This window comes from Amphiprion ocellaris, chromosome 16 (assembly GCF_022539595.1).
Source record: "Amphiprion ocellaris isolate individual 3 ecotype Okinawa chromosome 16, ASM2253959v1, whole genome shotgun sequence".
NCBI classification, from domain to species: Eukaryota; Metazoa; Chordata; class Actinopteri; family Pomacentridae; genus Amphiprion; species Amphiprion ocellaris.
Genome location: NC_072781.1, coordinates 3,401,439 through 3,425,453, shown reverse-complemented (window position 1 = coordinate 3,425,453; position 24,015 = coordinate 3,401,439). Strand labels below are relative to the sequence as shown.

Genomic DNA, 24,015 nt, shown 5'->3' with positions numbered 1-24,015 from the left:
TACTACAAATATTCAACTGGCATGCTGATGGAGCTGCACATTCGTTAATCATCAGAATATCTGATATCTAGTTCACTTCTGCACTCTTTCCACTACATTTGCAACAGTTCCATTTGTCAGCCATGATAAAACTGTTATCCAGCTCGAATTTGGCAATAAACGTACTTATTTCTTGGAACAAAGGAAGCAAGCTGTAAGAAATAAAGAGAAACAATTTATATCCTGGTTGTTTTATCGCAGGGTGCATAAATAAATTACCCTCTACTGCCCCTTGTGTCAAAAACACTGAGTTATAGCTTCATAACCGGCTCCCTGCTTTAGAAGTGCCGTGGCTGAAACTCTGTGTTGTGTTCTGCTCTGCTGTGTTTCACTGCACTGTGTTGAATGTTGTGTTAATATAGATAAGAATACCCCTCTATGTACATTGTAGTACTTTGCATTGTTCTGCACTGCACTATACTAAGGATGGACATAACAAGAAAGAGTGCTTTGGTGTGATTTATTGTGTTTCTTCTTTGTGGTTGCACCTGGAGTCCACCTTTGATCCACCTTAATGAAATCAGAGTGTTTCATCTATGAGATACCTTTGTAGCAGATGATGCGTTTCTCTGTGTTGTAAATCTGAAAGCCTTTTAGCGAGGTGCAGTGTTTTCTGTAGGCAGAGCTGGCCCGTGTTCAGTTAAGTTACCTCATTAACCTCAGCATTCAGTATTCAGCCGGCGTCTCCTCTGATGGTCACTGATACAGTACGCTCTGCCGCCACAAGGAGATGTGACTGGAAAGCAGCACAAGTGAAAAAGAGGGAGCCGGACTGTAAAAGGGCCGGTTTGTTTGAGATGCATGACTCAGCACTGTTGATGGAATACGGTGCCACCAAAAATTAGCGAGACCGAACTCTACGTTAATTGGAATATGGATTATTTGTCTCATTGAACAGACAAACGAGGAAGGCTAGGGAATATTCACTTTCCACATGTGGTCAGAAAGGTTTGTTTAGACCTTTAAGATAAGAAAAGAGAAGGTCAAATTCTACTGACTGCAAGGCTAGTGATTAAATACACTCCAATATTGTTTAGACTGTCTGTCAACCATGATCATTTTTATGGGCACTTCATGCTCCCTGTGCTATTGGGGGAAAAAAATGTACAAAAATATAAAATCAGTAATATTTAAGAAACTAGACACCCAAAAGTTACTGTACAGTTAGTGAAAACATATGTTCTAGCCCTAGTTATGATTTTTTTTCTTGGCTTTTCAATGAAAACAATGACAAAAACTATTGAAATTATGAAATAATTCAAAATATAGATAGATAGATAGATAGATAGATAGATAGATAGATAGATAGATAGATAGATAGATAGATAGATAGATAGATAGATAGACAGATAGACAGATAGACAGACAGACAGACAGACAGATAGACAGATAGACAGATAGATAGATAGATAGATAGATAGATAGATAGATAGATAGATAGATAGATAGATAGATAGATAGACAGATAGACAGATAGACAGATAGACAGATAGACAGACAGACAGATAGATAGATAGATAGATAGATAGATAGATAGATAGATAGATAGATAGATAGATAGACAGATAGACAGATAGACAGATAGACAGATAGACAGATAGATAGATAGATAGATAGATAGATAGATAGATAGCTGATAGATAGATAGATAGATAGATAGATAGATAGATAGATAGATAGATAGCTGATAGATAGATAGATAGATAGATAGATACATAGATAGATAGATAGATAGATAGATAGATAGATAGATAGATAGATAGATAGATAGATAGATAGATAGATAGATAGATAGATAGCTGATAGATAGATAGATAGATAGATAGATAGATAGATAGCTGATAGATAGATAGATAGATAGATAGATAGATACATAGATAGATAGATAGATAGATAGATAGATAGATAGATAGATAGATAGATAGATAGATAGATAGATAGATAGATAGATAGATAGATAGATAGATAGATAGATAGATAGATAGATAATTCTAAAAATTATTTGAATTTTGACAGATTGCCAATGCTTACTAGTGAAAACAACACATTCATTCATCATTTTTGTAGAGATAACTTCTGTAATTATACAAAATATCTTATTTAACAAATTGATGTGAAATTGAAGAACCAATACTTTATTCTGTTAATTGTCACCACTTGTGTCTCAATTTAGAAATTAATTCAACAGTTTCATGTATTACATAAAAGGGAAATATTTGCAAAATCCAAAGATCTTTGCAAAGACAGTTTGACAGTCTTTTTTTGAAAAATAAAATCTGTAAAAAAACAGGAATTTTTAGTTACACTAGACATAAATTAATGGTCAGTCTCTCAATCTAATTGATATTTTCACATTTCAAAACTACAGCACAAAATATGTTAAATAAATAGGAACATATCTATTTTTTTACAGAGTGATGCATCATCTACTAAGATCCTGTGATCCTTTGTATTGTAATCTCAGCTATAAATTTCTATTTAGTGACAAACACAACTAAAATGCACTGCAAATGCAAATTCAGTTTTATATTAAGATGACTTTGCAGCACACCGACAAAGTAAGTTGAAGAGCAGCTCCTGCATATTCTCATTCCAAATAAGTCGACCGCTGATATATTTAATACAGTCACGCCTGCACAGAGTCACGAGCATTACTCAGTGCAATGTCACGTGCATCTAATACTAAATAATTGTTCATTTCCTATTTCTTATGAAAAAGTACAACTGCACTTTTCCACCACACCAGCAGATAATAATGTTAGTTCTGACTGGAGGCTGAAGTCCATTCAGATCAATACAGATACGCTTTTGACAGCAGCCTGATTTCTTTTAAGTTTCTTCCATATGTCAAAGACAAAATCGAAATCCCCACACAGGATTATGCATTTCTTTTCTTTCATATGTATATTTTTAAATTGGCTCCCCAATTATTCTGTCCGTATAATAAGCAGAGAATGTATGTGTGTTGTCATTCTCTGGCAGACTGCGAGCGTTTTAACAGAAGTAGCTGGAAGTCATGGCATGCAATTAAAGTGGATTGTTTCCATTTCAGTAATTTAAAGGTGCACTGGCTGCTCGCCACAAATGATTTCAATGTTTAGATGCTATGTGTGTGTGTGTATGTGTTTGTGTGCCTGCATGTGTGTGTGTGTAAGTGGTTTTACTCATGTTGTGAGGACATTAAGCTGCTTGCAAAGTCATATTGAGAGAAATCGCCTCTCTTATGGGGACAAAAAGTAAGTTTGAATAATGCCAATGATTGGATTTTAGGACAAAGACTTCAGAATAGATGAAGTTATGTTGAGGGTGAATCTCAAGGATGTGAATGTGTGTGTGCATGTGCGTCTGTACAGCATGTATGAGTTTGCCCAGATGCCAGTTTAAGCCAATTAAAGGTTTCAAGCTCTGTTGCTTCTCTGGCACGATGAGGCAAGGTAAGAGAGGAGAGGTACTGCAGCCTCACTGCACCACTCTGCTGTGATGTGCCAAGGTGTGTGTGTCTGTGTGTGAGCGTGTGTGTGTGTGTTCGTGGGGGGGGGGGGGGTCTATGTGTGTATCTGTGTGTAGTCACAGGTACATATGTGTGATGATTTACAGGAAAGAGAAACAACTGAATTTGCAGAAAAGCGTCGCTGGGTGTGATGGGAAGGAGCCGACACAATAGCTGGAGTGTGACTACACATGCAAAAAACTGAATAAGGAAGAAATCTGACATATTATGGGATGAAAAGCGTGATACAGTGAGAGGGAAGTGCCACAAGAAGTGGAAAGGAAAAGGTCTGAGTGGTTGCAAAGAGGAATGGAAATAAGAAAAAGAGTGAGGATGAAAAATAAAGAGTTTGGGGGAGATATAGGTATGAGTTTGTCCACTCACTCTGTTTTTATGTTTCATTCGGGGGTCTTTCCTTCCTCTATGACGCTGCATAAGCATCACCCCCAACTCTGTCTGTCCCCTCTCTCTTTCTACCTCTTTCTCCACCCCTCCCCTCCCCTCTCCTCTCTCCTCCTTTTCCTCACACATCCACACTGGGGAAGCCTGAATCGGTGGAAATCCTGATCAGTGTTGCTGAAGTCCCTGCTGAGCTGAGAGAGGTGAGTCTAACAGGTCGGTGCTTTGCTAAACCCAGTCCAGTACGGCTCATATTGAAGATCTCTACATTATCATGAGAAGGTGAAGCCCTGTTTCCCAGAGAAACACTGGAAGAGGATTTCCTACAGCCTGTGGACATTTGCCAGGGGATCCTCCCACTTTATGAACAGGGCTATGATGGCAATGACAGCTGTTTGTTGGTGAGCTTGAGGAAGCTTCAAACTCCAGTCATGCATTTTTAAGAAAGTGATTGGAGGTAGAAGAAGCTTTGTGGTGTTTTTTTCTTTACATCCTGGCAGAAGGAAACCTAGTGGGGCTAAAAGCTTGCAGCAAACTGCCTTTGATACTAACATTTCAATAAGTCAGTTATTTTTAATTAAAATCAAACAAAATGTGCTTGATGCATCCAAAAACTCGAGCTTTCTTCAGCTGGAGATCAGCATACTAATTAACTATTTTACCAAGACTGAGAGACCATTGCAGACCAAACTATCCAGCCATGGAGCTACGAGGGATCCGTGGGACAGTGGGTGGCCCCGACCTGAAGGGTCAGGGATTAGGATTTGGCTTCCAAGCCACCGGGATTCCAGCCAGTTCTGTAATAACAGCCGTGCAGCAGCAGGACTACTCTGCCAGCGTCTGGCTTCGCAGGAGAGATAAACTGGAACATGTAAGTTCACAATATTGGAGCTGAGCTTAAGAAACAGATGGAAGGAGGCTGAAATGCAGAGACAAGAGACACGGAGCTCAAATTCTGTGGCTTGAATCATTATATTTAAGTATGAATATTCAAGAGATGCAGATTTGTTTTAATCCATGAAATACGGGGTAGTGCAATAGTGAAACAAAAAGTCAACACTGGTCCACAAACATTCTGTACAAGTTAAATATGCTGTGTGTGAAGCATTTATCTGTTCTGAACTGCTCATTTGTGCATATCTGCAGGGACATGTTCATTTCTGTTTTAGTAGGATTTTCAGAATATTAAAGTTTACATGCTCAGTTAAATAGGAGAGAAGTATGTTGGTACAAGAATGGTTTAGCTTTATAACACTGAGCTCTGATATCACCAGGGTGCTGGCACTGAAATACTGGTTTTGGAAATGGGTTTTGATGATGGCACAGTTTGGATAATTGGCTTAGGTTGGAGTTGTACAAAAATACGAAAAATAGGGACTGATTGGAGACACTGGAAGTATACTGAAACTCATGCAGAATGCTGTAAAAACCCCTGTAGAACACAGTAATCAGTTCATTCACTGACAGAAATTGAATCAGCTATTTTGATCAGTGCTTTCAGTCATTTTTCAGGCTAAAAAAATCTAATATTTGCTGGTTCTAATATTGCAGTTGTCAGGATTGGCTGATTATCTCTATTTAATGTCACTGTGAGCTGAATATATTTCGTTGTGTGTTGTTTCTTCAGGAAAATAAGACATTTGAATGTATCACCTGAAGCTTTGATTATTGCACTTTTCTAATACATTCATAGACATTTTACGGATAAAGCAAACTGCTCACTTAACCCTCGTGTCGTCCTGTGGGTCAAAATTGACTAATTTTAAAGTTTGAAAATGTGGGAAAAAAATATATTTTCACAGTGAAAACTTCTGATGTCCACATTTTCAACATTTTTGGGAAATCTTTGAATGCTAAAAATGTTTTTTTAAGAACATTCACACAAAAAAAATCGACCAAAATCCAGCGAATTTCGAATTTGCAAATTTGATTTTAATGTGAATGTTCTTAAAGAAAATATTAGAAGTTTTACTGATATATATGTAATCACTTTAGATATTTTTAGGATTTTTTTGGAAGATCTTTCTCTTTTTTCGAAAATATTTACAAGAATTTTCTTGCCAAATTTGGGGGATTTTTTAAAAATAAAACCTTTAAGGTAAACTTTTAAAGAGTTATTGGAATTTTCTTCCTGAAGGTTTTGCAAATTTTCAGACATTTGGGGATTTTTTTGCTGAATTTTGGGATTTTTTTCAGACAAGGAAACAATATTTTTTGGTGCCCGTAAATGAAGACAACAGGAGGGTTAATTAACACTGATAAAGAAAATAGTTTTTGGTTGCAGACATATTGTTTGCTCATGGAAAAAAATGGTAGACTGTGAAGTTATTAGTCATGTTCCATTCAAACTGTGTTGAGAAACTTTGAGTTACAGTATAAGGTTATAAATTTTGCATGTGGTAAGAGATGTCTTAGTGTATGTGGAGGAAACACACAGCAACGCTACACCTGTCTGTTCTGTCTTTGTCATATTCGACAGTCGCTTTTGTTTTCCATTAGTGAGGAGTTGTAAGGTCCTCAGGAGCCTCGCAGCTTGCAGGTAAACAGTATCAGAATTCTACCGAGGGCCTCGAGGTGTAGAGATTTAACGTCGGGGAAGAGACTGGGAAAGGTGTGTGTTGAATATTTGATGCTGAAGGGAAACAGTGCCACATCCAGAGAACAGCTTCTAAGTCTGTCTGCATAACCAACTAGGATGATGAAGCAGCCTGTCCCCGTTCTGCAGACCTACACTCACACATAGCAGCTTACAGAGGCACTTCAGCACACACGCACGCACGCACGCACGCACGCACGCACGCACGCACGCACACACACACACACACACGCTATGTAATTATTAACACAAATTATAACTGGCAAACACAAGCTTCACAGTGTCTCTCAAAAATGCTTTTTAGAATTGTTGCCATTAAGTCAGAGTCTAGTCACATCCAATGCAATCACAAATTAGATTTTTCATTCTAGTCATGAAAAAAGTCATCATTATAAAATTGGATTTTCTTCAATGGATGCAGCCTGGACATACAGTACATTTAACCAAAAGGCAAACCCTGCTGACAGTAATGATAAATGGGCAGTAAGTCGGTGGAGAGCGAGATAAGAAGTTGGATACGGAGTGTTTCAGGCATATTGAGTGCCAGCGTCACAGAGCTGCGATTCAAGTCACAAGTTCAGCATCCACTTGTGAAACCCTGAGTCACTTCTTCCAGTCCAAGTAAAGTCTCAAGTCTCAGAAAAGAGTCCAGTTTCATGCATTTTCCCCTGTTGAATCTCTTTTAGCTTTGAATATGGGTATTTTAGATACTGTTTTTATTAACCAGGACATTATGTTATGGAGACTAAACAATCAAATTACAACATGCATCTATGAAAGATTCTCAAGGTATTAAATATTGTGTGATAGTTCATTAACAAACAATAATCTCAATAAGTGAAATCTGTCAAGTTTTAGTCATCACAGCTTATTATTTCCACGGTAAAGTTGCTTAAAGTAACAAAGTCATTTTTTTACTCAGTCAAACATGTAAAACATAGTTACCAAACTTATTCTTAAACCAAACTTACTCTCAAACTTATGAATCAAGGCTGGATACTATCTTGTTAAAAAAAAAAAAAAGAGCAACAACAAAAAGAATGATTTTTGGATCCCAGAAGAACAAAGCAATAGGTAGTTATAATTAAACATGGCTTTTAGACAACTGGGAATACGAAACATAGTTCAGTTCAATCCTAAGCCTTATTAGAACCCCTTAACAGTGTCATTGTCGCCTGCCCTCAAATGAAACTGAAAATTGACAGAAATGTGATAAAAATGAAAGTGGTGATCTAACATTGTACTGTGTGAGATTCTGCTGTGATCAGAATATGACGTATTTCAGTCTGACATGAAAGAACCCAAACTACATTAGTCAGCTGGTGTAGCTCTGTTGCTTGAAACATTCAGTGCGTTCTTCAGATGGCCCTAAAGAAGATGAATCAGAAGCTGACAGCCATGATAGGAGGCTAACTCTGCATCAAAGACAATGATATCTCCTGGAGGAATCTTAAGGATTGGCAGCTCAGAGTAGGACCGCTTCACATGCTGATTGCATTTTCAGTTTCATGGTGGCTGTGCTGATGTCTAGACATAAGTCTGTGGTAATACTGGTCAAACTATAGGGCTTAAAAACTTCTCTCCTGGATGCTTTGTTTCATTCATTTTCTCAGTTTCTAGCATTCATTATCTGTGCTGCAGGAACTGAGGCTAATAATTGTGAGTTCAGCTGAGTCTGAAACAAAACAGATTCTCAATTTCTTGCTTCAAATCAGACACTGTATGAATTATTAGCATATATACTTTTGGGGTGAGCTTTCTCTCCTAAAACTGATGAATGGTTTTCCAGTGACTTGGCTGAAGAGTGAGCACATGTTTACAGTTCATATGGTAGAACTGTGCAGAAGTTTTTGTTTTAGCTTGCTCGGGTTTCGACATAGCCATTTCTAATGAGATAGGCACAACAAATACACCAGTAGTTCCCTACCCTGTGGAACTAAACCTAAATGAATTCAATTAATTAGTTAGAAACTCTGGAGGTCTTTTACAACATCTTCACCACAACAACTCTTTTGAGAAACAGTGGTGTAGTTCTAAATGACCAACAAACAGTAAAAGGATAGGTTTAAAGAAACACAGTAATGAGTTTTTAGGATGCGCTGAATTCTGTTACACTTCTGTAACTGATTTCCTATCAACACGTTTAATCTTTACAAATCCCTCAGATAAAGGGAGTTTACTGTGAGGAAGCAGCGCCTCATTAATGTTGTTGTCTTCTGTGGGCATTTCCTAGAAGCCGAACAAAGCTCCGCAGTTCATCCCCATTACCGGGTGAAGACCTTGGGCTTTGTCTCTGCTTTTAAAGCAGCGCAGACTCGACTTCTTCAGTTAAAGCTGTTTTCAGACTTTAGCGTTCCTTTTTATTTTTAATTGGTGACTTCTATCTGACAGTTACGCAGCAGGAGAAAACACTCACCTTGAGCTTTGTGCTTTAATTGTCTCTCAGCGCTTCAGTTCAGACATGAATCATCCTCCTCATGATGCAGTTAGATGGCTTTGATGTCTCAATGACATGTTCCAGTGTCGCTGCTTGTTCTTAGACATGTAAAAGATAATACATTGCCGTCTCACTTTCCCCCGTCAAGCACAGTGTGTGTTACAGAGCTTCTGTAATGAGTGTGAGTGGTTAATTAAAGGTGTTTTGTCACACATTAGACTGGATATTCTGTTTGTGTGGGAGATCGCCAGCGAAGGGAAGCCAGAAAAATGAAAGACAGCACACAACAGTGCCTGCAAAGGCTGATTAAAGTTAGATGAGGTTGTGTTCCTACCCAGGGATCCTCTGGCGGAAAGTGGTACATGAAGTAAGGCGTCTTTAGTCTGTGAAGGTTGCTGGTGTAAATGCAATCAGACTCTATAGTCAGACAGAAATCTATATAGAATGATGGGTATGTAGATCCCTTTGGCCTGGAGGTTCCCATCATCCATCACCTGCTCTCATCCTTGTGTTCGATACCCGGTACCAATTAAACTGACGCTTGGGGTGTTTAGCTCCGTGTTCGACAGCTTGACACAAGTTCAGCTTCACTTCACTTCAGCTGCAAGTTAACTTTATGTCCTCACTTCGTGATTTAATTAAAGTTTTCATCGCATCTGTTTGCTGTTAAAAATGAGACGCTGCAGCTGCTCAAGACGTGTTTAATTGATCATTTACTCGCTGTCCATCTGCACAGGGCCATTCAAAATGTTACTGGATTACAGACGGGTACTAAAGAGTGGCATTTATAAAGCAGAAGTGCAGTTACTCCTCTTCACTGAATATAAAACACATAAAACTGAACATGTGTGAGCGTGTTAATGAATTTAGGAGAAGCAGTTTATGTGTTGACTGATATGATAGTGAAGGTAGGATCGCCTGCAGTCAGTGGTGGAATGGAAAAATACTGCGTTAATTAAAGTATTAAAGCAAAAGTGCAGGTTTGCTCCCTCTGACTGATATTTTATATATGGAAACATTAGATTATGAATATTGAAGCATCAGTTTGTTACTGTTGTAGCTGCTGCATGTGGAGCTAGTTTGAAATACTTTATATACAGTTTTATATACAGGGACTAGTTCTGATAGACATCTGTTTTCAGTTTCTGGGCTTTTTCTTTAAGGATTGATTTTTGGTAAGATATTAGATCATCTGAATATTAATTGAAGTGTGGCTGGTAACATCTCAGACATCTGAAACTCAACCCCCACTACGCACTACTTTTTGTCAACATCAGAAGCAAACAAAGGTTGGAAACCACAACTTTCATCTTTAACAATGTGTTGTGTTTTAAAAGCTGGTTATGTCATCTATTGTGTGAAATCTTCATTTGAAAAGTTACTAAAACTGTCAAATAAATGTAGTAGAGTAGATCGTACAATATTTTCTCTGAAGTGCAGTTGAGTAGAAATATAGAATACAAAATGAAAGAACATTTTAAAACATTTAACTATAAAATTTAAAAAATATATTAATAACAGGTAAAGTCACAGAAAAAGAGTGTACAATCCTGAAACTGTGAATAATGTCAACTGTTCAGTGTTTGAAAGAATAATTATATATATTAGAGACTGAAAAAATGGTAAACAATTTACAAACAACAATTTTACAAATTTTGGAAAATCACCAACAATAAGTAATTTTTTAAAAATGCATTTCAACCATAAAAAATGCCAAAATTCTGAACAATGTCCACATAAAAAAAAACTAAATTTAAAAAAAAAAAAAAGATTCTTTGTTTTTTGACAATGTTTGACCACAAAATTATGTCATTTTACTGGATTTAAATCAGCAAAAGATATTATTGTTTTACAGATATTTGCTGTTATTTGAAATATAAAATATGATTATTAAGGGCTGAAGATAAAATGTAAACAGTTTTTTTACTGTTGTTTTACAGATTTTCATGTTTTGTGAAATTACAGATAATAACTAGTAAAATCATAGAAAATGAATACTAATTTACATATTAAAAAAAAGAACAGACCAAAATTTTACATAATGTCCCATAATAAGTATAAAAATCAGTTTCATTACAAATAGTAATTAGTTATTTTACAATTTATGACTGTAAAATTACACTATTTTACTGCACTTGAAGCCACCAAATATAACAATATTTTACAGATAATATTCATCCATTGCTTTAATTTATTTTTGTGGCATCAATGCAGCCAGATTTTCACTTTTTTTCTTCTGTTTTTTATTTATTTTCATTGGACATCCTCCATTCTCAGTTGTAATATCCGAGGTGCAAAATTAGATTGGTTCCGATTACAATATGTTTGCATAAATCAAGTTTTGCACAGATGATTTATGAAGCATCAGTGTGTGTATATGGATATGAAGTCTCCAGTGTATTGAAAATACAACAGCTGAACACACCTGTCCTTTAGTGTTATTACTCATGCAGTGATTTGATCGACACCACTGAGACTGTATGGACAGCAGAGGGAGCTATTGTCTAATGAGTAAAACCAGGAGTGGAGGTGTGTGTTGTATGTACAGTACCCAGATAATGAGCAGCATCAGTTTTAACAGCGGCTAATTGAACTTCTCTCTAGGATGTGAGGGTTTGAAGCATGCTGGCTGACAGTTTCCTGTATGTGAGCTTTAAATCTCCTTCATCTCATTTACTCCAATTGGCCATTTTTTCTTCTTTCCTTTCTGATCTGCTTCTTTCCTGTGTTGCATCTCACACTTAAACATGCTTCTCTTCCTCTTTAGGCTCACACGACCACATGCTGAGATGGATTAATGGGGTAAAATCCACTGGAAGCCACACTCTTTTTCCTGAGGTGAACTAATTAGGCAATTAGCTCAAACTCATTAGAGTCTGTTTCTGTGCACATAAAGACAAATTGTTTTAGCTGAAAAAGTGTTATGTAAGCACAGTCGCCAGGTGCTCACTGATGTGTGGAATCCATAAGTTCTGAAAAGGTCAGAGGGATTTAATCCTGGCATGAAACCAGCGTGTTATCTTATCCGTATGAAGTCGCTCTGGGGCTGTTGCAGCACTGAGCTCAGAACGGAGATTAAATGGGGAACTTTTATGCTGGCATCTCATAATCTAATTCAGTATTCCCTTTATCCCCTTTCTAATAACTTGTAGAAATGCTTCACAAGTGAACAATTCATAGCTCATATAGCTGTAATAATGGAAACTCAGCAGACTCTCAGGCTTCAGAGGGTTTCAATATAGGCGAGCAGAGATGAGGGAGGCTGCAGTTTATGTAACCACTAAAGTGCAATATCTGTGTATATGCTAGCAGGGATTATTTCACGCTTCATCAATTGACGTCTTTACTACAAAGTTCCTGCTTTGTGGTCGTGTGTATTTGGTGTCAAAATGTGTGCTGGGCTGTATGGTGGTCGGGTCAGGGAGTCCTTTACATCCAAGATTACTTCATCTCTGCGTGGCAAATTATAATAAATATATAGACAGGGATGCAGTAATGTTTTGATTAAATGGAAGACAGAAAGCCTCTCAATGCTTGGACATCAAACCTTTAGGTCTGACTCCTGTGACTCAGATGGTAGAGGGCGTTGTTTATTAACCGTAAAGTGGCAACCCCTGACCCCTCCACAGACTGAAGTATGTTCGAGATCGAAGGCGAGCGTCCTGCATGGCGCCAGCGGTGTGTGAACGTCTGTGAATGAGGAATACGTTGTAAAGAGGTCTGTAGAATCTGGCTAAGGTTCAAAGGTGAGATATAAGTGCTGGCAATTTATCATTCATGTGATGACATGCTAATTTCTTTGATCAAATCTACCCTTTCATCTGCCTGTAACTGCAGACAAATCAAGCAGCTAAAGTAAAAACTGCTGTTCCACAAATGGCCACTAGAGGCTGGCTCCTGAAGCGAGTCACTCTCCATAGACTCTCATGTTAAAATGCTCAACTTTATAGCAGAAATAAACTCGTCTACAGCCTGGTGCCAAAAAGGAAACTGATGTTTTAGTTTCTACAGCTAAATTCTCCAATCTTGACAACTGTACAGCATGCTGATTTTTGTACAACCCAAAAATAAATAAATGTAAATGAATTACTGAGAAGCTCTGCTATTATAAATGTATACTTTTACCAGTTTTTAAGTGCAGCAGAAAAAATATGATTTTACAGATATTTTATGTTATTTAAAAGAAATAATTTTACTGCTATTGTCCAGATTGTTCTTATTTTGTAAACTGCAAGAAAAAAATAGTATTTTAAAAGTTGTAATTCATTCTTTTATAACATTTGACCATAAACTTACATTCAGTTTTTTATTTAAATCAGCAAATTTTTTGTTATTTTGCAGATTTTACATGTTGTTAAATCACAGACAATAACTTCTAAAATATAAAAAGAAAAAGTAATCATTTACATGTTACCCTTTTAAAAACAGAAACAACTCTAAATAATATTCAATATTTTCACAAATAGCAATTAGTTCTTTTACACACTAGATTGTAAAATTACACTAATTTATTGTATTTAAAGCCACTAAAAATGTAGTTATTTAACTATTTTTCTTTAGTTTTTGAACATCACAACAGAATTCCATCATTATCCAGCCAGATTTATTTTTTAGGATTTTTTAAAAATATTTTTTATTTATTTATTTTTAAATCCTAAAAATGTGTAAAAATAGGCAACCTTGGATATATTCAGAGGAATAGTTTGACATTTTAACAAATACACTTATCAGCTGTAATGCATGTATTGTGTCCATTAGTTTCTTCCAACCCACGGGCAGCTGATGGCTCTTTAAATCTCATTTCATGCAGAACTACCGCATTGTGTGTGAAAGAACGAGGGAGCAAACACATGACAAATTCTTTGAGAACTTTGCAACATGTGCATCTGTCCCGTCATTCCAGCTCCAGAGACTGTAACTCATTTCAAACCCCTGAGAGCCTTCAGCAAAATCATTACAAAACCGCTAGTGTAGTTCTGCAACAAATCACCATCTGGCTTGAAACAGCAGAGTGGTGAAGTCAAGTCAAAAAGCTGCCGTTGTTTCTCAGTGCAGTCTGTCACTTTCTGACAGTCAATCTCATAAAAACTGTGCCACAGTGAGAAGTTTATGACCACATCAGTCATTAAATACATGATATTGTGATAGATGTCAGTAAAGACTGACATATACTGATTGGCCACATTAAAATTACTGACAGGTGAAGTGGTAATGTTGCTATAATGCAATATTCTGCTCAAAAATCTTGGATCTTGGCATTCCCTATAGACTAGATAGTCACAAACATGTTTCCAGATACTATAAAATATTTTGGAGTGATCTTGAGGAATTTTGCACAAACTAAGGTAGGTAAAAAAGGTTCAAAAACACACCGTCAGGACACTGTTAGTGTTGTAATATCGCTAGCTGACACTGACCAGAGAGGCAGCTTGATAATTCATGAAGTGTAGCACCTGATGGCTGCCCACTATCTGCCCGAGGATACAGGAAAGGCTACTTGGAGCTGTCGCCTGAGAATTGCTTGCGAAATGACCCGAACCACACACCAAGCTGTGAATATAAGACAGGGTTCAAGCAATGCCTGCCTTGTTTTTGTTGTCGCGAGCAGTGCCAAGTCAGCAGCTCGCAGCTCCGCAGTGCAAAAACAAAAACACTCTGCAGATGGACAGCAGAGTCTGCATCAGCGCTGCCCATGACAAATACATTAGTTGGCGTGTGAAGAGACAGAAAAAGTCAGTGTGTCTTTCATGGAACAGCAATCACCACTCCTGTGTGTCTGTAGAATATTGCTTGATGTGTGCTTAGCTCCTGTAATGACCCCCACAGGGACGATAGCTTCACTGATGTGCAGCACAAAGACACACACAGAGGCAGGTAGAAATGTTGCTGCACCATCAAACACTCTGACACCAACCAGTTAATCAGCGTCAGAAAACTGAGCAACTATTGTGTTGGATTACAGGTTATAGATCCCTCAGAGGTTCTCAGTGACACATGCAGATAAATATGATTCAGTAGATGAGCACAGATGAGATAAATGCTTTAGAGCAGACAGCCTTTTAGATTTATGCTTGGCATTTTTAGGAGATTTCAGAGACTGATGGTGTCGCAGGACAGAAAGTGACAGTGAACTTTCACATAAATATGCTTGTATGGTTCTGTGCAGGTAGAATAATCCAGAGAAAAAGGTGTTTTTTTGCTCTGCTGCCTCTGCTGTCATTCATTTAGAAAATAAATGTCATTAACTGAAAGTAGCTGCATGGGTTTAGCTTTGGAGCTACTTCAGACATCATCTTCTTCCACACAGCTGTAAGCAAGAAAACCTGGAAGTCCGCAACACTTTAGCCAATGTTAGGTGAATTTGAGTGGATATTGTTATGTAACTGGACTGGTTATACGAGTCAATTTGGTTTTATTCATATAGTGCCAATTCAAAACATACAGCATGTCATGTCAAGGCACTTTACATCATAAGATGAAAACAAAAAAATGACACAGAGAAACCCAACAAATCCAAAGTTTCCTCTGGATTCAGTTCAAACAAGCACATGGCAACAGTGGGTAGAAAAAGCTCCAACAGAACCAGGCTCAGTGATGGCAGACATCTGCCTCTACCAGTTGGGGCAAGGGTAGAGAAGAGAAAGAACAGGATAGCAGATGGAGAACAGACAATTTGTGAAAAAACAAAGAATACCTTGGAGGTCTAACTGCAGATTACAGACGTGTAGCTCCAGATCCTGAGAAACCTGCAGAGAGGACAAAACACAAACAACAGGAGAGAGAAGACACAAAATTAGAGATATAGAACGGTGGCGTGTGATTGTGAGATTTTTTATTTTAGAGGTTGTTTGTTTGCCAGGTTCTCTCTGTTGTCTTCTCCTGTTGTGTCTTTACTTTGACCCTTGTGTTGTCCTGCGGGTCAAATTCATCTGTTTTAAAGTCTGAAAATGTGGAAGAAAAAAAATACATTTCCACGGTGAAACTTCTGATGTCCACATTTTCAACATTTTGGGGAAATGTTTGAACATTCTTTTTGGTGGAAAAAAGGAAATGTTAAAAATGTTTCTTAAGAATATTCACAAAAAAATCAACTGAAATCCAATGAATTTCGCTGAATTTTGGTTGATTTTTTTGTGAATGTTCTTAAAGAAAATATTAGAAGTTTTACTGATATATATGTAGTCACTTTGGATATTTTTAGGATTTTTTGGAAGATTTTTACAATTTTTTTGAAAATATTCACAAGGGTTTACAAGGCATTTTTAAAATAAATAAATAAATAAATAAAACTTTTAAGGGAAACTTTTAAGGAATTATTGGAATTTTCTTCCTGAAGGTTTTGCAAATTTTCAGAAATTTGGTGAATTTTTTTTGCTGAATTTTTAGATTTTTTTTTAGACAATGAAACAATGTGTTTGTGGTGCCCGTAAATGAGGACAACAGGAGGGTTAAGCTGTTATTAAATCTTCTGCTTCACCTATAGTTCCACATCCCTGTCTTCTGCTTACCTCTGAATACTTTCATTGTATTTCATTGCTTCTGGACTCTGTGGGGGAATATAACTGTCACCTTGATCTGCAGGCAGTGTTTCAAAGAGGATCAAATGTTGCTCGTCCAAATTTACCAAAAAACGCCAATGATTTCCATGGGATGTACTGTATGTTCCTGTCACTTAGTGTTTAAATAAAGTACATCTCATTATACAGGGTTCAGCTCAGAGGCAGGTATAACAATTAAACTTGAGCTAAAGGTAACCCTTGTAGTCTTGCAAGTGATTTGTGAAAGTTTCCTGCGTGCTGTAACTGTGTTTGTTTATGGGCTTTTATTGCCGATGTAGTAAAGTTGTTCTACAGGGTGGTGAGCTGCAGGTGGGCCATAAAAAAAAGACATAAAGACGATGTATTTGTAAGGGCTTTAATCATGAAAAACAACACTGTGTATTTTATTGCTCTCTGCTCTATTCTTGGCTCGTTTATTCTCATTACTTCACTGATGGCTTTATAACACTTCTGAATGTTGGACTCATCTACTCTGCTATGCTGCCATTGCTACAAATGATAACTTGTGGATGTAAGGCCTTAAAGTTATACTGAAGTGTCTATTTTATTGCCAACCACCACCCCTGATTTCCCCTCTTTTCCTCCTACTTCCTGTATTATAAGTGTACCAGCACCCTCTGTTGGTTTTTCTGTGTCAGCACAAAGCTGCAGGGCAGACAGACTTTAAAAGATTTACTATCCGTACTCTGCATTCTGAACGGGAGCTGCTCTGCATTTCAATGTGCTGCCAATATTGCCGTGGCATGCTGAGAGGTGCGAGGGGTTCACCTGCATGAATTTACCCCATGAGATGTTTGATTGATGTCACTGAACTCAGAGATTCACTCTTGGAAAAGACCATGCAGCATCTCGCTTTTTCTTTCCCTCTTTAAGTCTGCCTGTCTCAGTTGTGTAACACAGTTGCTGTGGTTGCAAGTGTTTCACCAGGATTTGCACCTGTAATTTGCCCCATGCCGTACCTCTGCAGCAGCATCATTTATTGCATTACTGCTAGAACAAAATAGACTTAATTAAGCTCGAGTAAGAGGCAGAGGAGCTGACTATCGCGGACAGCAAAGGTGAGAGGAAACAAGCAGTACAGTGTAAAGAGAGGAGAGTCTGAGCGTCTATTTATTCTCCATTCCCTCCCTCTTTCTGAGTCTACATGGGAGAAATGTGAGCTTTCTATTAGAGGGAGAGAGGGCGGCGAGATGGGAGAAGGGAGGGAGAGTTGGGAGGAGGTGGACGGATAACATGCGATACGGTGAGATGAGAGGAGAGGAGGAAAGTGAGACAGAGAGAGAGAGAAGAGAGGACAGGAAACAGAGAACAGAGAGAAGAAGACGGGAGAGCGAGATGAGAGAAAAAGTGTATAGATAGATAGATAGATAGATAGATAGATAGATAGATAGATAGATAGATAGATAGATAGATAGATAGATAGATAGATAGATAGATAGATAGATAGATAGATAGATAGATAGATAGATAGATAGATAGATAGATAGATAGATAGATAGACAGACAGACAGACAGACAGACAGACAGACAGACAGACAGACAGACAGACAGATAGATAGATAGATAGATAGATAGATAGATCGATCGATCAGGATTTAGGTGTGTCCTTTGGTGTGACAGTTTTCATTCATACAGTAGAAGCAGCTAGGAGGAGCAGCACTTTCCCTCTCCGCCACACACTCATCTCCCACACACACACACACACACACACACACACACACACACACACACACACACGTGCACATTTACAATCACCAGCACACACACTTTCTCTGCGGAGACGGTCTGACTCCACTCCTCTGAGCAAAGAGAGGGGAAGCTGCACATTTTGCAGCTCAAACACACACTCTTTTCTGTTCCTGTCATCACACACACACACCCTGGAAAGCACATGTGTGTCAGAGTGGACTAGCAACGGAGGGATGCATCATGAAGGTGAGCTCTCTGTGATGTACATTTGTTTAGTTTTCATGTGTGTGTGCTGTATTGGATTTGTAATTTTACATTGATTTGATGTTGTCTGTTAAATATGAGCTATATTGTGTTATTATAGAAGTTTTCATAAAAAAATGTGTCTAAAAATCTGTGTAATCTATCTATCTATCTATCTATCTATCTATCTATCTATCTATCTATCTATCTCATTTCTCTGTGGAAGTCTCAGGTGTTCTGACTGTTTCACACTCAAGTGGCTTTTTAAACTCAAAATCTTGCCTATAGCGTCACGTTTGAGGGCAGTTCTGTTGTTGGTGCACCAAGATGTTGCGCTTTTGTTCCTAGAAAACACAATGTTTTGCAAGAATGTGTACTTGTTGTCAAGAGAAGTAGCTGAGAAACATCTTAATGCATCTCCCTGTATGTGAGCTCTTGCACGTCTTAAGAAAACTCATTCAGATTTAAAAGCATCTACAAGAAGCTGGTGTTGGTCTTGTGAATATTTAATTGGTGGGTGAGATTTTTTTGTTGTTGCTGTGACTGTTGTTTACTGGATAAACACGTCCACAAGATAAAATTTCATTCACGTAGTCTTGGTGCTGTTTTGAAGCAGCTGCTTCAGAACTTTGAGAACCTCTGAAGTGGATTTCTGATGCTTTACAAAGACAGCAAGCAAAGAAAACTGCTCTGCTTGGTGATGGGAGATGAATGGATTCAGTGCTGACTTTCATTTCTTTGTCTGTTGATTCAATACGTTGCAATCTTTGTCTGTTCTCTGATACATTTTTCTAATACTTTCAGATGGTATGGTAGGGATAAGATAGTAGGTGTATGTATGTGGTGATACTGAATCATTCTCTGGCAGCCACACTGCTAGTAAGTTTGAAAATTGAAGCAAAAGTGCTAAAAAAATGTATCAAAGAAAAGTCAGATGAAGTGATGAATGCTTTTTTTGTATTGTATGTTAGATGAGAATATTAGTCCACTGTCAGCTCCTCCTCCTCCTTCTTTCTCTTTATACGGAGTCAAGCTAAAAAACAAACACACACACTTTCCAGGGCATATTTTGTTTCCATGCAAACTTACTTACATAACTTACAGCATAGTTTAACAGCCACAACAGTGAAAACAGCGTTTTGCTCTGATTTTGTATGCATTACTTTTAATTTTCCTGATTTATTTATTAGAAAAGACTGGTAATGCAAGGTTGATGAATTCAAAGTGCAACCCTGACCATAGATGTTGATGTATTTCTCTATTATTCTTTAATTTGATTGCATACATAAGTAATTAGTTGATGGAAAGTAATTAGGGCTAGACAAATGAAGTCAGTAATCAGCATATATTGGCTTGTTGCAGAGAGACTGTGGTATAAAAGTTTAATTTCTGATAGATGTTAGTTGATTATTAACAAGAAACTACAGTAAGGAACTGCCAAAACGTCCCTGATGTCATTTAGAATGATTGTTTTTCCATTAAAGCACTGACAACAAGTTAATTTTGTTTCCCCCAGGACATATGTTGGTCTCAGGTAACACATTTAGGATTGGAATTCATTGTACAGCGGAGGAAAAATCAATACTGGACTCAAAATTTCGGTTGCAGTCAAGATATAAAAGTAAACAATGATTGTCTTACAAGTCAGCATGACTTACAACAAGCATCCAGAAACAGAAAAAGTATCCATGAATTTGTGTCACTTTGCAAGAATGATGCATGATTACAGAGCGAAACATTCTGGCTATTGACTACAGCAGTTCTAATTACGGAGCACACTTCATCAAAACAAATCAAATCAAAGAATCCTGGAGGAGGACAAGAAGACGAAGCTCGCTCACCTCGCTGTGAACCGGCTGCCTCTCACTGCCTGTTTAAGAATGAATCACTGATCAGGACATGACTCAGACCCATGCAGATATCAGGCACGACTGTGTTTCACCGTAATATCACCCACCCTGTATGATCAAATAACCTTTGACAAGTATGAATCCTCTCTAGATCCGTAGAGGAAGATTTCCCTGAACCATTACTCCTCGTTGTCCTTCTGTCTTTGTCCCTGATTCTTCCTCTCCATCTCTGTTCCTCGCTGCCTCCTGGTGCCATCAGTCTTTCAGCCTCGGTGCACAGAGCAGAGCCTGACAAGTGGGCTGCTGGGCCAACATGAACTGGCCAAGTCTGACCTACTACACTCTCAGAGTCTACTTTCTGTATGCCTGAGATATCAGAAAAGGCAGAGAAAAGAAAGAAAGAAAGAACGAAAGGGGCAGGGTGGCTCAAATCTGAGTGGAAACAGAACAGATTACAGAGAGAACGGTGGCATGACAGGGGGACAAAAGAGAGACTTGTAATTCTGCTCACAGACAACACAACAATTTGCTGGGTACACGGACACACATCTGTGCACAAACACACACTCCTGCACGCACACACACAAGCATGCAAGGACACACACCCCAAAAGCCATCAGACCAAAACACCAGCAGACACTAAGCAGACCCAAAACACCTGAAACGGTATCCATGGCAACCAAACTCCTGGCTCCCTGCGTGCTAGTCAATAGTAGTGGGACAGATCATTCTTTGTGTGTGTGTGTGTGTGTGTGATAATTCTTCAGAGATGGGTCACCCTGGCCAGATCTTGAAGAAGAAAGTCCACATTGAAGGTTAGAGTTTCAACTAGCCGAGCGTCAGGGTTAAAGCCGTCTGACTCGCAGCATGTCGTCTGCAGAGGCTGCCGGCTGACGCCTCCTCCTGCTTCCCCTCTCCAGCGATATCTGTTGCCGTTCTCAGGGAGAAGCAAGAAGTGGTAGACCCACATAATAAGCTAATAATGGAGGACTTCCAAATGTTTAAACTGTGCATAAGGAAGTGATGTGTTTCTGGTGCAAGTTGTGACATTAAACATTCAGTTTCCCACAGTGATTACAGCACAAAACCTTTAATATTCCAGCACAAGATTGACTCCAAAAATCATGATTGCTTCTTTTACACATGGAAAATCAGATTCACATGCAAACTGACCTGCTTTAAACATTTTCTGCTATCACAATGTTCACATCTGGAGCATTGCACAGTTTGTCCTCTCTCACTGTTTCTGTTTGGAATGATGAGCACGTTCATCGCTGCACTACAGTGGCATATATGTGGAGTAGACTGCAGGTGCTTGCTCTGTCTGTGACTGTTATGGGTATTACACACAAGAAAAAAGGGCTTCTAATACAATATATTTCTGATTTTGTCACCTGATGACAGCCCTCCGTTTGCTAACTGTATGCTGAGTGTGTCACAAACTAGCTGCCTCATGTAATTATATAATCTCTGCTGGAAGAAAATGAATTAAAAAAAACTCAAAAAAAGAGAAAGAAATGCATTATGCAGTAGATGCGTATAGATCTGCAGTTTGTGCTATCTGCACTATCTCTCTGACAGCTGTCCGAAGTTTGAGGTTCTGTTGAATAAACATTCCAGCAGCGTGATGCACAACTGCATGATTTATTTCTACTGCGGCTGGAGACAGTTATTGACAAAGAAAAATGTAAAAGCCCTGGACCGAATCAGATTCTGAACTACACTTTCATGGGATATAACCTGGAGAGCTTTTTCTTTTTTAATTCAAACAGATACATAATCACATTCAGTTTCTGTAAGACCCTGGATTATCATTAGTATTACAGATTATAGCCATCACACGAACGTCCACCTGCTCAACCGCATCATTACTCTCTGCTGTGCTGTATAAATATCCCACTTCTGTCATTCACAAGTTTCAGTTCTCAGAGAGCAGACTGCCTCACTATCACAACCACTTGAACAACTGGACCACTGACAAGAAGATGCAGTCGAGCGTGATATCTAATACACTACAGAGGCTGAGGAGGCTCATGGGTAATGTTAATAATAGTAAATCCACTAGAGCCTCTGCTTACAACAGGGTATATTAATTGATGTTTAGTTTAACAGCAGAGCGAGGCAAGTTTATTTGTATAGCACATATCATACACAAAGGCAATTCTAAGTGCTTTAGATTCAAGATTCAAGAAGAAGCAAGAACGCTTTCTTGTCATCCACACAGCAGAAACACAGTGGTTATCCTGAGTGATGAAATTCTTATTTTGCCATTTGAGTTCCCTCAACAGCTGATGTAACAAATAAAATGAGATAAGATAAGAATGAAATAATAATAATAATAATAATAATAATAATAATAATAATAATAATAATAATAATAATAATAATAATAATAATAATAATAATAATAATAAAATAAATTAAAAATGAAATAAAACAAGATTAAAAAAATAGTTACAAATACTATGTGCAAACGTTGGCAATATTGCAATACTATCATATGTAAACAAGCAAGGGATGTGTCTAAAATATTGCTGTTTATAAGATATTGCAAGTGAGTCAGTGATTTAGTAGCCTGATGGCCTGTGGATAGAAAGAGTTTTTAGTTTTTTATGTAGTCCATTATACATTTTCAAATTAAAAGAGCAGAAAAAAAATAAAGATTAGGTATCAAATAAATAGAAGTAAAGACAACTTTATAAAAGTACAGACAAGTTTGAACAAAAATCTATAGAATGTGTAAATGTTGGACAATAATTAAAGGCAGTGGAAAAAAGAACAGTCTTGAGCATATTTTTTAAAAAATGGTTATATTAGTAACTAGATCAAATCTAATATCCAAATGGAGTTGATTCCAGAGGCTAAAAGCCATTTCACCATGAACTGTGTGTGTTAGCTGACCAGTCCCTGCAGATCTGAGAGATATACCAGGCCTGTACTCAGTAAACATCTGATATATTTTGGGCTCTGACTAATAGACAACATGCATGTGTTTAAATTCAAATCTATATTTATCTAGAAACCAGAGCACGGATCTAAGAGGAGTGATGTGTTTTCCCTTCTTGGTGTTTGTCAGTATTCTAGCAACAGATTTTTGCTCTCTAATGGGCTAATAAGGGTTGCAAACTTTTCTAAGTCTTGCTTGGACATAAAATTTCTCATTTTAGCTGTGCTTTTAGGGTTGCCAAAATGAACACTTAGTCACAGCCAAAGAAATGTAGGTCCTCATCAATGATAACACCAAGATTCTTGATGTGGGTGTTTAGTGCCCTAGACTCAAGGGAAGCACCAAGCGCCAGTCTTCTGTTATTTATTATTGCCAAAAAGGATTATTTTAGTCTTTTCTTTATTTAGTTGAAATAATATTTGCTGTTTACTTCCTCACAGCATGGTCATAGCAAGTCTACTGGATCACTCTGGTTTGGTGAGAGATAAATGCAGATGTCAACCCCATAGTGCTGGAGAATTTGAAAATAGGGGAAAAGGGGGTGAAAGTGTCCCTTCAATGTCCTCAGAGATGATAAAAGAGTCAGAATTCAGTCTGGTGTCATTCTAAATCTTACACAGATGTTTTTGAGGTATGAAACTACAAAGCGAGGTGATCATTTGTCCACTTTCCTCCTAGAAATTGAGCCACTGTAGTACATATTTCTTGTACATTATGAGTGAAATTGCACCCTGTGTGCATGGCAGATCTCATACTGCATGTCTGT

The 24,015-nt window shown here is 37.8% G+C and overlaps 1 protein-coding gene across 4 annotated transcripts in view; it reads left to right on the top strand.

The window, feature by feature from the left end:
- The first annotated feature begins 4,108 nt into the window (after positions 1 to 4,108).
- Positions 4,109 to 24,015, top strand: part of LOC111563987 (inactive phospholipase D5-like) — an 84,086-nt gene continuing 64,179 nt past the window's right edge. The window contains exon 1 of one of the 4 annotated variants that reach the window (XM_035944960.2): positions 4,109 to 4,799. In XM_035944960.2, the coding sequence (XP_035800853.2) occupies positions 4,629 to 4,799 (171 nt within the window). In that variant the 5' untranslated portion in view covers positions 4,109 to 4,628. Of the gene's footprint in view, positions 4,800 to 17,767; positions 18,456 to 24,015 lie in introns of those variants that run through there. The other 3 variants (XM_055018766.1, XM_035944961.2, XM_023263295.3) reach the window with 3 other exon arrangements.